General features: G+C 42.6%; 1 protein-coding gene across 1 annotated transcript in view; it reads right to left on the reverse strand.

Moving 5' to 3' along the window:
• The window catches only part of LOC129170268 (matrix metalloproteinase-17-like), a 57788-nt gene that overhangs the window by 14847 nt on the left and 24679 nt on the right, over positions 1-18262 (reverse strand). Inside the window, exons 2-4 of the mRNA XM_054757630.1 lie at positions 15717-15849; positions 14161-14296; positions 7657-7943 (exon numbers count right to left, since the gene is read on the reverse strand). Coding sequence (XP_054613605.1) covers positions 7657-7943; positions 14161-14296; positions 15717-15849 — 556 coding nt within the window. The remainder of the gene's footprint in view (positions 1-7656; positions 7944-14160; positions 14297-15716; positions 15850-18262) is intronic.

The following is an 18262-nucleotide window of genomic DNA, read 5'->3' on the forward strand; positions in this document are numbered from 1 at the left end:
TTATCGCTCCCTCGCTATATCGCGTTTTTTCAGCAATTAATAAATGAGAGCTGTTTCGTGGTAGACTACGGTATTTTATTATTCAAAACATCATGAAATACAAGCGATATGTAGTATTCTGGTCACTAGGCGGCAGTAATGACACAAAACATTGATGAGACATTACCTTACATTACATTACCTTAACACTGCATGAAGTCAGTCATGGCATGAGTAACAAAAAGTTCTCCTCCCATTCCATGTGGAAGTGGTATGTTTTTGGCTTCTTAAGTTCAGAAACAACAACACTAGGTTGCTAGTGAGTGGGCATCCCGGACTCGTGCACCATAAGACTTCCACAATGTGTTGTAAACAATGAATAATAGCAGTGTGAAGGTGGCTATAGGGGTGTTATTTCATGTCTAAAGGGCTCTAATAATGTTAAAAAACGAATTTACAAAGTCCTAAACAAGTTTTCTATGATCTAATTCTGAAAAAATTCCATTTATTAACATTTGACTCCTATATCGTGGAAATTCGTGTATTGCGGTCGGGTCTTGAACCAATTAACCGATATGACTTAGGGACGACTGCAGTTCAAATCTGCAATAAAAGCCTCCGGCGATCAAGTCTGGCGCTTGTGTGTCTCCCCGAACATTACAGTGACATTACTGACACCTAGTGACCAGTGTGGAATACAACATATCATCACAAGGTCTTAGAATGCGTCTTCGGAACGCCTTGTATTTGTATTATAGTTCATTTAGCCATTTTTATGCTTGATTTAGGCAACAAATATGGGAAATTTGCTTAAATATGCATATTATATACAATATACAAAACGGCATAATTTATTAATTGATATATTTTTGAAAAAACGTGAAATTTGAAGCACAAAGTGGCGAGGGATTACTGTGCAAATCGTTTTTCAAAGTTTCTAACATTTCCATAAGAGTTTTTTTTTTAAGTTTTTTATTTTTTTGGACTATATGCAGGTACAGCACAGTGGAAGAAAACCTGCGTGATGAAGCTTTTGTTACACGGGAGCTAATAAGTTGTCAGCAGCAGATTTGCTGGAAGGGTGATAATTAATGTAAGCCATTCGATGCCTATCGGAGGAAAAAAGACCACTTTTTGGACCTCCACTTATTTGATATTACCCTTCTCGCGACTCTTAATGGACGTCAAGACACAGCAAGGGCCAACGGGTCCAGTTAATGTGCTGCTTAATATTCCACTATTCAGCATCATCACACACATTAGGCCTTAGCGGACCAAGATTTAATGTCCCGCTGAGAACAATGCAATGGGAGGATGTGGAAGGGAATTAGCGAAGGCAATTACTCAGCTTTGGATTTGATCCGATAAGGTCCATTTCTCAACAGATGATTACAGAGCTGTAGCGCTAACATTCATATGACCTAAGAAGTTCCTGAAGGTATCAGCGCGCCTTGTATGGAAGTTGGACATTTGTGGATCAGATGCAGAGGCTGAGCTTAATAGCCGTTACAGTAATAAGCAGTAAATCAATTACATTTGCTTTATTGGGTTTAATTAATTGTTGATGAATTGCAGTTGGAGAAACAAAACGGAGCATAATACTCAGCTGCAACCAGCACAGGCGCTGTTGATTCCTACATCCACAAATACACCACTGATCAAGACCTTAAGACCAGTTGAAAAATTGCAAGCGTTTACATTTTGCACTGTTGGATCTTAAGGAGGTTCTAAGTAAAGCTTCAAAATGCAAAAAGAAGAACTGGGAGTGACACAAAAACATTTTTGAGTGAGCAATTTATTGCAAACAACCATTAAACGGAAATAGGCTGTTCATCAGCTGGTCTAAAGTTGAAGAGCATAGCTCAAAAACATCCCCAACCCCCCTAAAATAGAAATCAAATGTAATGAGTACCTGCGCCATTCTTCTTAATCACCTCAAAATTAGTTTGGGCATGCCAGTGTTTCCAGGAGGCTAGTGGGCTCTCCAGGTGGTGAAGATAGCTTCACAGAGGGCATCCACTGTCTGCAACTGATGTCCATTTTTGTAAACTTCCCTTGCCATCAATCCCCAAATGATCTCACTTGGATTTGGATCAGAGGAACACGCAGGTTGGTCTAAAAGGGTGAGGTTATTCCTCTGGAAGAAGTCCTTTGTCAGGTGGCCAATGTGAACTGCAGCGTTGTTCTGTTGAAAAAGCCATCATTACCACACAGACATTACCACTTCAGTCATGAGGGATGCCTTCTGTACCATCTCCACATAGCCAGATGCAATTTGACGCCCCTGCACAACCTGAAGCTCCATTGTTCCTTTGAAGGCTCATGATTCGTTCCTTGTCACGGATCTACGCCCAGAAGTGGGCTCACGGGACCAACTGGGGGTGTAAGTCACTGTTGATGCACTACGCTGCTGATGGGGATGTGATACAGCTTCATGTCAAAAAACCACCATTGGAAAATGTGGGCACCGGGTTGAGGGCCGAGCCGCTGCTACGCAGGATACCATGCTTACTGAGGCGCCTCCGAAGGCTGTGTCGACTCTGGGTAAAAGGGACATTTCCTGGTGGTTTTCTCCCAAGCATCTAGCAGTCGGACATAAAGGTATGCGTTTGCTTTTTGGATTAAAAGGTCTGATGCACTCGGAAGCAAATTTCACCCTTGAGGGGGTTCATCACTGCGGGGGTTAGGCTTGAAAGCAGGAATGACTTGCAAAGTTTGATGAGTCATAGAACCCTTTCAGACACATACACACACACACACACACACACACACACACACACACACACTGAAGGTCACTTTAATGCACTAACAAAGCAACGCCGACTCTCACTAAATAGTTAAAGGCTGCAAATTGCATTACACGGGCTCAGTTGAAGTGCATTTCATTTCATGACGCGCGTCATTTCATGACGCGCGTTACCTGCGTTCCCCCTTTTGATTTTTTGTCAGGGACACTCACGATTAAAATATAAAACCTGCCACTTCAGCTGAAACACTTTTGAGTTGGTTTTTGAAGCATGTTGTCTCATTCAACTTGTATTAGTCTGTGCTCCAGCAAATTTGTAGGAGGCTGTGGGGAACGTGCTGTGACAAATAATGAATACAGTCATCTGGACGCTTCTGACCCCTTTCCTCTTCACTTCATTGCGCTCATTAACTTAACCCGCATTTGTGCAGCTGTTGCGGATGCCCCCCTCCATCGCTACTTGCACACATCCAGCGACACTCCGCTTGTCCCGCCGCTAATGCAGACTGGTGAGAGATGTAATGGGGCCAGACCGAGGCGCGGCCCTGTAACATATGGCTTATAGCCATGACAGAGAAAGCTGAGGAAGGACATTTCAGAAATGTCAAGGTTGATTTTTTGCCAGAAAGACATTTAATTCAATAGTTTCCAAGGAAAACAATGAATTTATCAAGGCACCAGAACCGAACTTTTGGTTCAGTTTGGTACACATTTGATTGCATTTCCAGTGTAAAGGGTCCCAAAATAACCTACCTGAAACATCCCACTATCTGCTTCGTTTCGCTTGTGGGGGGGTTACACCAAATGACCTCCAGTTATCAACAGGGAATTGTCAAAAATAATGAATATAATATCGCAGTGTAATACAAGGAAATACATGAATGTGATATTGATTTAATTAAAGATGAGGCATTATTTGAGTCTAATCACATGAAACTAAGCTTTGACTGAGATTTTTCAACATCAATCCATCCATGCAGTTTGTCCAAAAGGTTTTGAAAATGAAAAATGAGGATCCAGGGAGGAAAGCATAGATTTCTTCCAACTCCTGAGTGATTAATCAATTAAGAATCTGGCTCTGTGTAGGTTGTACAGGGTTACAATGGACAAGTCTATTCCTTTTTTCTACTAAATGCCTCTTATCTAGCGGTGTCCAGAGCCGATATTGATATCGGATATTGGTCTGATATCAGCGCTCTGATGCAAGTAGTCCATTCCAGACTCCGCTCCAGCTCTTCTATCCGGCAGCGCCCGGCGAGAGCCCACTTCATCTGTGAACAGTGTGTGTTAAGTCCAAAAAAAAACCCCATTGAGTACAAAACCTACACATTCTACTACACTGGCCACTAGGTGTCAGGAGTTGAGGAGAACACATTGAGGAGACAATAGCCACCAACTATGCTGTCAAGGCTAAGGTGTGAGTCTATGTAATGTGTTATTTATGTCTAAGACGTCTCATTTCTATTATTATGTCAACTATATTGCGAAATACAAGTGTAAAAGTGACTATAGGGGTGTTATTTCATATCTAGAGGCCTCTAAAAATACGAAATACCATATTTAGAAGGTTAGAAGGAACAGGTTTTGGGCAAAAAATGTTGCAAAACAAGGGTAAACCACTCCTTATCACCCAGTCCAAAGGGTTGTGGGATCAATTCCCAATAAACGAGTCACATAATTAATACAATCACTCCTCCTGCCGGTTATTCATGAAAACCACCCCCTTGCACAATCGAAAAATAAGCCTCAGAATGGCGTCAGTATGGTTGAAATGTGCGCCCTAAAGTCACCCACGTTGCACCCTTAATAGGGTATGTGGTAGAAAATGAATGGCTGGGTTCATTATCACCTCTTACAAAGCCTCCAAGAAGATGAGGTAGTCCTGTTTGGTTTTGTTATGAACTGAAATGGAGCATCATTCATCCACTCGTCTGTTCAGACTACATGGAGATAATGTGAGAAGAAATAGGTGCAGATTGTAAGGTTTTGCTCGAGGGAGAAAAAAAAAAAGTTGTGCTCCAAATGAAAAGGAGGGAGTAAGAAATAACGTAAAAGGAATCATGACAAACTCATCTCTCAGCTATGGGCACTTTTTAAGAGCATACACGGCGCAGAAGATGCAATCGTTTTTGCACTTTGCAACCCTTCACAGGAATAAATGGATGGAGCCTTGACACAGACAGATCTGTGATTGAGACTGAACTTTCCAACTACAAAATTGGATTCTCTCAGCCATGTTGGTGACCACAACAGTCACACATTCCTTAAATAACCTTGTAGCATGTACACTTTGTCTTCTGGAAAAGCTCAATGCTTCAAATTCACTTGACGACCAAACTAGAGGCTTCAATGTTATTTTCAACTAAATCATGTATGAATACAACACTATATTTTTCCCTGGAAAAAAGTCTGAAAAACTTCCCCCCCAAGCAAGTCAGAGCTTTTCTTCCAGTCACTCACACACACCTGACCTGTATGCGTTGAAAGTACTGCAAAATCTTACAACTTTTTGCGCATTCCCTGTGTTTTATACTGCTGCTGGATCTTGCTGGGATAATTATGACAATTTATTGTGGACTTTATTTGAATTTATTACCTAGTTGTCATTGTATTTATATTGTTAAAGTATTTCAATTACCCCACCCCGCATCAGTCAAAAAATGCGTCACGAAGACTGAAAAAAGATATAAAAATCGCATTTACCGCTATTTATGGTGCCGCTGCGAACAACATTAACTTCACAAAAGGAGACAAAGCCAGAGGGAGGGGGCAATGTTTACACCAACAAGCAGACAAACTAAAGCTGCAGAGGCTGAAATAGGTACATTTGTTGAAGTATAAGGATACAATAAAAACATACTTACAAAAACATACTCGAAGAAGACACTTTTAATACATGACATACAGTAAGGCCTGGATGCATCCCGGTGTGCATAAACGTATCAAACGGCCGGATTTTAACACCAAAACTTCATTTTTGTGCTCACACAAGAATCGAAATACACTGAAAATCCCGCATGTATTTAGTTAGTGGCTGACAGTGGCTACAATCTCCAAGCTAGATGTAATTAGTGTCCTAATTAAACAACACTGCTGTCTAAAATACCACATTTCTCAGGTATCATATAATTGGAGTTGCACATTACTTACAGACACATGCAGATGCATATCAGATAGTATTCCCTAACGAAAAGCAACCAGCATGCTCTGTATCGTTCAATTTGTGTGCCTAACTGCTTCACAAGCTCAAGTCAGTGAATTATCGTGTCCACTAGGTGTCACCAAAAAAAACGCCACCTCCTCACTTTAACTTAAAGGCAGCACGTATTAAATTATGTACAGTATGTACTATCATTTCCAGACTATAAGACGCTAAATTTTTCACATGCTTTAAACCATGCAGATTAAACAATGATGCAGCTAATTTATGGCTAAAAGAAGTACAGTTCCCATGATGCCGAAATAGAAAGTAGCGCATTTCCGCAATAGAAGCTAATATCACAAGTTTTGAAGTCTTACGATGATCTGACAAATCTTAAGTAAGTTTGATCAAGTAGAATTACTACAGTTTGCTTGAGCTCTTTGGGCTGCAGCAGCTGTTGAACACCAATGAAAAAAAGCGTTGCACGTTTCACCGTAGCTAACAAGGATAGGTAGGATTGCAAGGTTCATAGTGTGTCTTTCTGTGTAAATATCCCATGTTCCAACGTGGACACCTGCGGCTTACAGACAAGTGCGGCCTGTATATGTACTTTTGTTTTCTCTTTAAATTTGGTGGGTGCGGCTTATATTCAGGTACGCTATCTTGATATATAAGTTGCACGACCAGCCAAACTACGACAAAATGTGCGACTTTCGTAAAAATAAATAGGCATTGTTTTTAGACAACATTTTTATGTTTTGTACCTTTTAAAGTACTGTTTAAGCACCAGAACCATTTCCGGTATTGGATAATATGTAAACAATAGCCAATCTATATCCAAATTCACAAACTCAACATTAGTATTGGACTATTGATCCAAATTGCTGGTGTGAGATCAACAAGTCAATTTTTATACCCTGCAATCCGACGTTTCTGTTATCTCTTTCCCGCCCATACGTTATTCAGAAAAAAGTGACTGGTGGATGGGGATGGCGAAGTTCACTCATTCAGATGAAAGGGACACTAAAGACACCACGTAAGAAAAAAACAGAGTTGATGCCGAAACTATAAGTTGTCTGACGGTAAAGACACATCCACCGCCTACAAAATCACTCCATCGGCTCATTCCACTTGAATGAGTGGGCTTATAATTTTGCCTCCTGTTAGAAATGCCTCTCACTCACTTTTGTTTTTCTCCTTTTAAGCCACAGTTGCTGAAATGAGCAAAGTTGACTGACAAGACGTTTGTTTTCCAGAAGTCCTCTCCGCCACCGACAATATCATTCACAAGGGTTCATCTGAGACCTACAGCAAAGCCCCTTTAATTCTGTCACTGTGCTGGAAAAATGAGTAAAGCAAAGAGGAGATTCCAAAAGAAGACATATTGTGTGCTGTGACAATTTGACAGAGTGACGAGCAAACACTCCAAACTCCAAGCATCCGAACAGCATGCTGTGTTTTCCCAGATCTGACCACAAATAGGCAGGCTGGCTTCCATTTACAGACACTTAGCATCATGTCCTCACTTCAAACCAGCACATCTCTCATGGGCAAGCTTGGATGAAAACAAGTTGGCTTGATCAATCAAGATAAGACCAGAAACACGCAGACTGAATTTGTTATCACTGAAATGAGCCAACATAATCTGGTTCTTAAAATAACATACATTCTGGAATAACAACCACCCTTCGGATCCCAGAACCCCATAATTGAGAGTTGTTCGTGTCCGTACAAACACATTGTTACATTTGAAATGTACTGCACCAGAAATACTCTTCCTCTCCCTTACCTGGTGATCTGAAGGTCCAAGCCTCATCGTCATCAAAGTGCGTATCCCCAGCGGTGAACCTCTCTCCGGGAAAAAAAGCATGGGCCACGGCGCCCCCTGGCCCGTCAAAGGGGTATCCATCATTGTGGTCGGCTTTAGTGAAGTCGATCTGAATGTCTGCGTTGCTTCCTGCCACCTCGTGGAAGTTCAGCGGTGCGATGTCGCTCCACACCTTCAGGGCGTAATACATGAGGGCTCGAATGGTGTCTCTGCCCAGTAAGGCCGAATCCTTTGGGAAGGTCCTCACTCTGAGACAAGAAAGGAGGAAGAAGCAAATTTAAAGTAGTTTACATGGGATGGAATGAAATGCAGTCAAACAAAACCCATCGTCATCCGTGACGTCACACGAGGTGTCGGCAAATCTAGTGACACTTCAGCTCAGTGAGCATCGAAAGGATAAACCCCAAGTGTGTTTTGATTTTCCTTTGGCTTTACAATCAAACTTTGGTTTTCGTACTTCCCAGTTTTCATCAAAACGTTTCGCTCAAATTTTGCCTTGGTTTTCCTACACTGTCTCAGTGTAGGTCTGTACTGTGTCGTTCTGCGAAATCAAGCGCCCAAACAAAGCGGCATACGCGGCGGTGGCTCACTGTCTGTGCATTTTTCATAGAGTGCGATTGCTAAATAACCTGCCATGGGGCCAGACAAAGTTGCAAGTGCCAGCAACTTGCTACAGAAGGTGAGAAACACTTTTGAATTCGATCTTGCCAGGATGTACAAGAGATGTGCATCAACAATAAGTTCCATTGGTCATTTATTATTATTTCGCATTGTTTTCTGTATGTAAAATTTGAATCACGGTCTATAAAATGTATTTTAAAAAATATTTTTGGGTGTCTGGAACGGATTCATTGGATGGGAAAAATTGCTTCGGTTTTCGTACGTTTCTGTTTTCGTCTGACCTTTTGGAACTACTGTAATCTCTCGGCACTTTGCGGCTTCACTCTATCGCGGTTTTTCAAAAATATATGAACTAATAAATCATGCTGTTTTGTGGTTTAGTCATATCAATATTTAAGCAATTTTTACATATTTTTTGCCTAAATTAAGCATTTTCAAGCAACAAAGTAACTAAATGAACTAAAATACAAATATAAGGCATTCACAGGACGCATTCAAAGATGTTGTGACGATATGTAGCATTCTACACTAGTCTCTAGGTGTCAGTAATGTTACTGCATTGTTTGCTGCGACACACAAGCACCAGACTTGACTGCCGGAACCACAGGCTTTTATTGCAGGTTTTGAATCATCTCACACCGGAACATATTTGCAGCAACACACATGAGCACGAGTCTTTATGTCTTGACTGGCTTATTTTCTGTTATCATGTCTGCTATATTGTATAATGAGTGTAAAGATGACTATAGGGGTGTTATTTCATGTCTCGAAGGCTCTAATAGTTATAAGAACTGCATTTAGAAGGTCGTAAACAGGTTTTCTATGCCCTAACTGCAGAAATAGTTCATTTATAAATAAGGAATCCAATTAACTACAATAAAGTCCACTCTGTTTGGCTACAATTAACCATTAATTTGATGAAATGCAATTGTTGTAAATAGGCTGAATAGTGAAAAGTTGACTCGAATGTAAATAAATCCAAAACATTTGGCCTCAGTCAAATGTGTGTTGAGCAGGTCTACACACCATTTTTCTCTCTTCAGACACTGGCAAAGACATTGCGCACTCGGAAACCAGTTGGACAGAGCGGCAACCGACAAACGCCTGATTTAATTTTCTCAACCTCGTTAATTCCTTCGCACAATTTCCACCCCCATTTGTCCACCGGGTAAGGGAGCGAGCATCAACGCGCATCGATAGTTCGCACACACATCTAATAGAACTTTCTATTTGTGGCGTTTCAATTGAAGAGCGGTTTGAGAGGCAGAGGAGACGACTGCCGAGCGGCAAACACAGAGAGGGACGCATGAGAGGAAAAGTCCACAAATTACCTGCCGTCCATTGCCTACAGCTTTTCAGCATGCTTTTACCTCCTGTGGCTGTGCAGCCCCACAGAGACGTGGCGGTGCTCAGTACATGCAAATGACATCCCACGCACACATAAACACACAACATTGACCTCCTGTGCACCGCTACACTACGTAGACATGCACTAATTAGCCCCCTGATTGAAATGAAGCATCTCCCACTCTTGACACTCATGGACCCACTCGCGCATTCCAAGCTATTTCGCTGACAAGACACACAACCCCACGCTGTGTATTACCAAAGACTCAGCACATTGATTTGACACACTCGCCCAAGTCTCGTCATTCAGGCTGAGGATGAAGGGCCCAAAATTAAAAGGCGCTGCGTGGATCTTCACTCTTCTCACATTTCTCTTGTTTTTTTCTCTCCGCTTCTTGGCGTTTCACTCTTTCCTGTTTCCTCGCCCATCGTGACTATTAAAGTCACCAACTTAGACTGTCATACGAGATCTGAATAAGGCGCTATGGGCTTTTTGTGTGTGTGTGTGTGTGTGTGTGTGTGTGTGTGGTTCCGCCAGGCAAGTTGTCAGGATGTCACCCACCGAGAGCAGCTGGCAGATGAATGTTTCTTGGTACCTTTGAGTAAAAGAGCATTAGTAAACGATGTGTTGGTTTGTGGAAACTGCTCAATGAAGTCAATAATGTCACCAAAAACATAAATAATACATCTCAAACCGTCATACTTAGATAATACTGATCTACTTTGGTTTGATGGGGTTGAGGTCAGGGCTCTCAAGGGTTAATTCGTTTTTACAAGCACGTTTTAAACCAATACTAAACAAATGTATTCAGTAATCCCTCGTTTATTGCGTTTATCACGGCTAATGCAATCACAACCGTTTCCTGCGTGTCCACTGCCGTCACGTGCGTTAATGAGTCGGGGTGTCAAGAGACAATCAACTCACGAGACAAGACGATGCACAACATTGGGTCCACAAGAACGAGATGAGACGTGACGAGATTTTAACATTGATTTTAAGAATGGGCATTTGGTCAGGATGCCTCCCGGACCTCGCCCTTGGGAGGTGTTCAGCGCACGTCCGACCGGTGGGAGGTGGGAAGACCCAGGACACATTGGAGAAACCATGTCTCTCAACTGGCCTGGGAACGCCTCGGGATCCGCCGGGAGGAGCTGGACGAAGTGGCCGGGGAGAGGGAAGGCTGGGCTTCCCTGCTTAGGCTGCTGCCCTCGCGACCCGACCTCGGATAAGCGGTAGGAGATGAGTGGACGGACTTTAATACCTTGGTTCCCAAAGTGGGGTACGCAGATTGCCATGCGGGGTACGTGAATTCAAATTTGAAACAGCTTGACTACATATTTACCTCATGCGCGTGAACGCCTCATGTGAAGCAGTACAGTGCAGAAGAAAGGTAACAGCATGAAGCTGTTCATTGCTCTGTGTGCGTTAGATGAAAAAATAACTACGTTTGACGTTGATGTTGTGCATTGGCAAGATCATTTATAATGCGTGCTAAATGAGAGCTGGTCTCCTGAAATCATCTTGACGAACCTGCAGGGAACTGCTGCGTGGTAATATGCACTTAAATTCAACACTCACATGTCTCAGTGGGTGCTGCTGCTGGGAGTAGCAAAGACCGCAGTTAACTTTCTCATTATTCGTCTTGAGTGGATAATGCACCTGGCAATTACCTGGGGCACGGCTTGTCTTAGAGGGCCGGCCGTAAAAAAAAGCAAATATGTATGCAAAATATAAAGCGCAGAATGAATACTCTTGCTCTTGAATTGTAATTCATGTTATTTCTGTTATATATGCAAGAAACAGAGTTTGTTCTTTTGCTGAGCACTCTGGGGAACAAACACACAAACCACACCAAGTGAAGAACATTCATTAAGACCGAGAGCTCCAATTAGTTTGAATGAATTTAAAGTTGACCAGGATAAGCCAGGGCTTCTCAAATAGTGGGTCGTGAGATGTCAAGGGGGCCGTGCTGGTGCCAGCAACTCACACAGTGATTTGTTAATATTATCAGGCCCATCAATTAAATGACAAACGATATAAAACATATTTATTAATCACAGTGTGGTTTACGCTCACCTAAAAGACAAAAGAATGCGCTTTAGAATGTGCCAGCAAGGTGATAGCAGGCAGCGCTGCTGACAGCTGATATCGTTAAGGCAATATGCAATTCAGTGACTCAGGCAGAGGTTGATATTATTGTTCCCAATTATGCACATGGCCACATGTCTTCTGAGATGAAATTGCGGCATGTCTGGAGGATGCAGTGACCTCCAAAAGAGAAGTGTACTCTCTTGGTGTGCAAGAGAACTGACAACAGTGCCAGATAATGAACACATGAATGTGCCATAATATGTATGGAAGTATTGCAGAGGTTTAAAGCAAAGAAAATGATGTGCCCATGCTTTGGTGTGCTTGGTCATTAGTGCAAGCAGTTTCACCTTATGAGCTCAAATAGTCACACCGCGACATAGACAACGTCGCAGCCCCTCTGGATACAGCTGTGGCGGTTCTTGACAGTCACTAACAGCTGTGAGCTATGACTATAATTAGCACTATGACGGACCCCCGCTGCTGACTTATGACTGTGGTTACCCTTCCCTCATTAGCAACCACTTTTGACTTTCAATCAGGTCTCACTTCTTTTAAATACGCTGCGTTTGCTTGCCTTTGCCGTGTCGGCTTAAAGCGGTATTAATGATGTAAACAGAGTGATATCACAATGGACTTGCAGTACGTCTGTGTACTCTCACACTCTCAAAACTAATGTTCTTTGCACACTTCTCATTTGCCGCATTAGGGAGATAAATGGAGGACTAAAAGAGATAGACCGACACGTGTATGCGGATTTGTGCTCGGAATTGTGGTCCAGGTGCACGTGGGTGGGCTGGCCCACTGTCCTGCATGTTCCAGACGTCTGGCTAAACCCACACATCTGATTCAAATGAATGGGCCATCATTAAGCGCCGCAGAAGCTGATAATGAAATAGAATTTGCGGTGTTGACGTGCAAATGCAACGTACTTCCTTTCGTACAACTGTACTTCCTCTCGGTCAGCTCACCGAGTCTCAGATGAAACGCAACCAACCATTAGGGAAACACACGTTACACCAGGTTTGGCAGCTAAATAGGTTCATGCAGAGGTTTTACTCGGGATAGACTGAATTTCCTTGATCGAATGTTGCTTTTTCAATAGCAGTGTTGTTCTGAGCGTAATAATGCTGCCAGGTGTAGAAATGCCATAGAAGAGGTCTCTGTGGATGTACTTCCACTTCCTATAGTCATGATGTTCTTATTTAGAGCAGGGCTTTTCAAAGTTTGCCACACTGAGCCTCCCCTCTGAGAACATAAAAGTGCTCGGGCCTCCTCTGCTCACTGAAAAGGATTTCCTGGGGTCTATTTTGCATTTTCTGCTCAGCCTAGGCTCTGTCCTTTCACCCTAAAAATAACACCTACTGTATAGTTAGCTTCAAAAATGGAAAGCCAAGCCAAGTAGTGCACTCCATGTTGCCTCATTTGCTTCAAGACACAATTAATCAACCATCAGTTCAACACAATTGACAGAATGCTTAACGATCCATCAACAATCCATTCCAATCGCTGGTTGTGTTGTGTTGCAGACATACGCATATATCCTCCTCCACTAATGATGTCAGCAACAAACCACGACTCCGGTGACATCAGAAACAAAAATCTCACTGGGAATTCCTAACTCGTAAGTTGGGTATGACGTACATCTGGAGAACCAGTGCAGTTCAACACTGGTCCAATTTCGCAGCTTCACTCTACCACGGGTTTTCAAAATGATATGAATTAATAAATCATACTGTTCTGTGGTGAGACGCACGGTGGCCTAGTGGTTAGCATGTTGGCCAAACAGTAAGGAGACTGGGAAGATCTGGGTTCCAATCTCTGTGTGGAGTTTGCGTGTTCACCCCGTGCGTGTGTGGGCTTTCTCCGGGTACTCCAGTTTTCTCCCACATTCCAAAATGTTAGGTTAATTTGCGACGCTAAATTGTCCACAGGTGTGGATGATTGTTTGTCTCGCCAAAGTCAGCTGGGATGTGCTCTGGCATAACCCCGCGACCCGAATGAGGACAAGCGGCATAGAAAACAGATGGATGGATACTTTCGTGGTTTAACACGGCCTATTATTAGTGAAAAATATGCATATTTAAGCTAATTTTATGGGGTTTTTTTGGCCTAAATTAAGTATTTTCAAGCACATAAATGCTACATGAACCTCAAACAGTGGTGTGAGTCAAATTTCTGTCCTCTGTGGGAGGGCATGACTGAAAATAATTGAGAGCCACTGCTCTGTAGCCACATTTCCACCAAAGCATCATTACGCTGAAAATCCTCCTTCAGATGAGGCCAGTTTTACCACCCACTGCTACAGCACCGGTCATACTAAGAGCTGCTGGAGAGAACACCGAACAGCTCTGACAGCAGGTGCAGAACTGTTTCTACAGACACTTATTTCATCAATTGCTTCCTACCTCCATGACAAATGCCTCTTTTTCCATTTGTTGGGAGGAGTCAGACTTCGTTTTCTGCGGCCCGCCGTCACTTCAGTCTCAGAGACATCTGGCAGAGAACATCTGGGTGTTTTCATTAGACCCAGCGTAGCTTGATCTGTAAAGAAAAGTTGACTGTGTGAGAAATGCCAGCATAATTGAGGTTAGTTTTGACAGGTACTTTTTAGCATAGGGAAGGCACTTTAAAAATAATTATTAAATATTGACCACTTTGTAATAGTTGGCTATGGTCTATTATAGTAAAAAAAAAAATACATTACATTACATTATCTTAACACTGCATGGAGTCAGCCATGGCATGTTCAAAGTTCTCCTCCCATGTTGTGTGGAAGTGGTACGTTTTTGTCGCCTTACTTTGTTCTTTGTCCCCACTACTTTCTTAAATTTAGAGCATATAAATTGGAGGCTCATAGTTCGGTAGCTTGCTATATGCTATGAGCGGCGGCCGTCTCTTATGTCCCTGCAGTGATCCCGTAGCCTGCGCATTAGTATTGAGCAATGTGGTGTAAACAAAGAATAACAAGAGCGTAAAGGTGACTATAGGGGTGTTATTTCATGTCTACAGGGCTCTAATAATGGCACAACTCGTATTCAGAAAGTCATAAACAGGTTTTCTATGTTTTAACTACAAAAATATTTGGTTTATTCGTATTGAATCCTATTTTGGCGGTTACTTACCACGGTCAGGTCTGGAACCAGTCAACAGTGATAAATAAGGGACGACTGTACAAAATGTCTGACTTTCAAGGTCAGAGTAATTCCATGTGTTACACGTCATTTTTGTCTCGAAAGTGGTCGTGTTTACATTTCTCAGCTGCTCTCTGCATTCCGTGCAGAGAAGTGATAGCATTCACTAAATGACACGTGTTTCTATTGACTCTGTGTATTATTTTGTTGCTTTCTATTATGAAAGGCGGTGAAAGGAGGAGCAATCGCACAGGTGCGTGTGAAACTATCATATATTTTCGAGTAGTAAGAGTGCAGCTATCAGTATAGATTTAATGTCCACTGAAAATGAGTCACCCCACAGCCATAATTGTCTAAACAGCTGGCAAGGCAAGTGAGTAGGAAGGTAATTGTGTCTTGCCAACAGTTAGGCATGGTGCAGGTAGCATGAGTGCTTCCGGTGCCTGGGAACCGCTGCAGTTCATTGAGGGAAACATGAGTTCCAGCATGTGTGACATTCTGAAGCAAGAATATGATCCCTCCTTTGGGAAACCGGGCAGGATGACAGTTTTCAACATGATAAGGAACCCAAACACACCTCCAAGATGACAAGTGCCTTGCTGAGGAAGCTGAAAGTGAAGGTGATGGAGTATATCTCGAGACCTGAACTCAACAGAGCACCTGTGAAGCTGGCCGAGTGCAAGGTGTCTCACACCCTATTTTCCAAGGACAGTTCATCTACCGTCTACTGCTATACAACCCGTGCAATGACTACTCTCAAGTACATCCAAGTTGTAGTTTAGTAAGAAATGTGAGGGGTGTACAAATTTGGCAAATTTGACTCAACTTACCAAAGACTCCAGTCTCCGTGAGGCCTCCGAATTTCTGCATGGCCTTGATGGCCTTGGTGAGGGCCTCCTTGGTCTGAAGTTGGCCAGTCACAGGGTCGGCGGGCGGCAGGTAACCAAACTTGCTCAGCCAGTCCTGAAGGGGATTTGATAGATTTTGTCATGTTTGGATTCTTTCATGGGCATATTGAACTGTGCAGTTCATTATAGAGCCACCAGAGATCAGATGGCTTCACGTAAAAACCTGCCACTCTCAATCAGCTCTTAATTGATCCCAATACCCATATTTAAATATACGTATTGGCGGTTACCAATACGATTCCAATACCAGAGTTCTGTTTGCTTTAATATCATTTGATCTGCGATCGCTTTATTGAACAAAACTTATTGTCAGTCGCAATCATGCCAAAGAATATCAGCAAATGTATCTAGAAGAACATCAAGCAAATGTAGCTGTCTCCACACGCACAGCGCCGCGCAAACACACGAGCGCTCAGCCTAACATGTTCAGGGCTTCTCAAACAGTCACATTATCATTATTGCTGAATCAACAGGCATTCATGATGTTGTACCCACCCGGAAGTCATGTGTAGTGTTAAGAGTTTGTGATGTCCGACTGTTTTGTGTGGGCGTGATCCCTTCAGGTGGAGTTCTTGTGTGTGACGAGGACACAGCTAGGTTCGCTGCTACTCTTTTGGCTATGTTTGCTGATATGATCTGAAGGTATTATTGCAGGACCCTATGACTTCCACGTTAAATGGAATAGTGGACAGAATCGCGGAATTGGCCAATAAAAACGGAATCTAGCAGAAATTGACATAAATGAGTGAAATGCTGTCATCGTGAGAAGACGCAGCATTTGTGATCCCTTTGCTATGAATGTGACATATTCAATGACAAAATGTCTAAAACCATGGCTGCTGTACTTCAGTAAGTAAACAAACCTAAATTAAAGAATTGGATCTCAAACAAGGCTGGTGAACGGCACAGATGAGTTCAAGTTTAATCAGTCACAAATGCGCACCCCCTCCCGGGTGACACGGAATGACACACTGGTAATAGATTATCAATCTGCTTCCAAATAAAGGGGAATGTCACATGTTGAAATGCCAATTAAAGGACACAGATAGTGTTCCTTCTGCTGGGTTGCTGCCCTCCACTTCTCCGGGTCTACTGCCCTGTCTGCTGGTATCTCTTCCACACTCACACGCTGACAATTTGGGATCTGGGATACACAGCTAACTTTGGCGTATTGATGTGCCATCCTTGAGGATTTGCGCTACCTAAGCGACTTCTGTGGACTGCAGATAACGCCTCATGCTACCACGAGTGGTATGCAAAGTCAGCCAGGAATCAGTCAGAACGGACAGGGAGAGGGAAATAGTGAGTGGCTGCCACCTACAAAAGCATTCCCTGGGGGGGGGGGTCTCTTGCTAATTTGCCTCTCCGTTCATTCCTTTCCTGAAGTGGTTGCCAGTCAACCACAGGACACATGTCCAACATTCTGTTCACAAATTATTTTTATACGCTGGTGATATGAAACATACAAACAAATGCAGGTGAAAACAGATCCTCTTCCAATGGTGGAGGTAAAGTTACTCCACTATGTTCTGTGTAATTATATTTGCACCAAACAGTAACACTTTGATGCATGCTTACTTTTTGGGTCAGGCGCTTGAGATAATGAAGGTATGACACAAAAAAATCCCCCTTTGAACATAAAGAAGGCAAATTTCATCCCTTTCCAATTAGTATAAAGGTCAAATAAGTGTGGATGATACAGCGGACGCCCTATTAAATATGGTTTTGGTGCACTTAAGTGGGTGCAAACACTTTTGAGCCACTAATCTTTATTGATTTTTTTCCTCAGCCTTTAATTGTATTAAGCGTCCACAAGATTGATCTTAGCCTCATCTGCTGGTCGGTGAATTCCTTCAATGGAAGGTCACAATGTGTGAAGGTGAGTGGTGCTTTATCTCATGCTATTCTCTCCTCTGCTGGTGCGCTTCAGGGAGGGTCATCTGGTCATTTTTAAACTAACACTTTAGATTTAGCTATATTTGTTGAGCCATACCGGGGAAAATTAATCAGCTCACACATTCTCTACCGGTACAAGGTGCTGTCAAGGTCACAAGGTACAACCTCGAATGATGTAGCTAATTTGTACTGGGTCTGGACTTGAACAAGATCTCGACAGTCCTGACTGATAATGGCACGATGTTCAGGGAGGTCAGCTTTCTGCTATCCACATATGAGTTTCAGACCTTCATCCTTTCCATTATTGGTCTTTTAAATGACCCAACATAAATTTAATGCTGGCTTCCAGGAGACCCATTTAATGCTATCATTTTGTTGCCATGATCTTGTACTGTAAGACCTCTAAAGTCTCACGCCTTGGCAGCGGTATCATTTGGAGTTCATCCACAAGGGAATAATACGTCTCTACAGTCACACAAAAATACATTTCACATCGACATCATAGATGATTTCATAAAAGACTTCAGCACATCTCAACGCACTTCACTTCAACAGCATATCTTGCAAGAGTT

Source organism: Dunckerocampus dactyliophorus, chromosome 17, assembly GCF_027744805.1.
Source record: "Dunckerocampus dactyliophorus isolate RoL2022-P2 chromosome 17, RoL_Ddac_1.1, whole genome shotgun sequence".
In the NCBI taxonomy this organism is placed as follows: Eukaryota; Metazoa; Chordata; class Actinopteri; order Syngnathiformes; family Syngnathidae; genus Dunckerocampus; species Dunckerocampus dactyliophorus.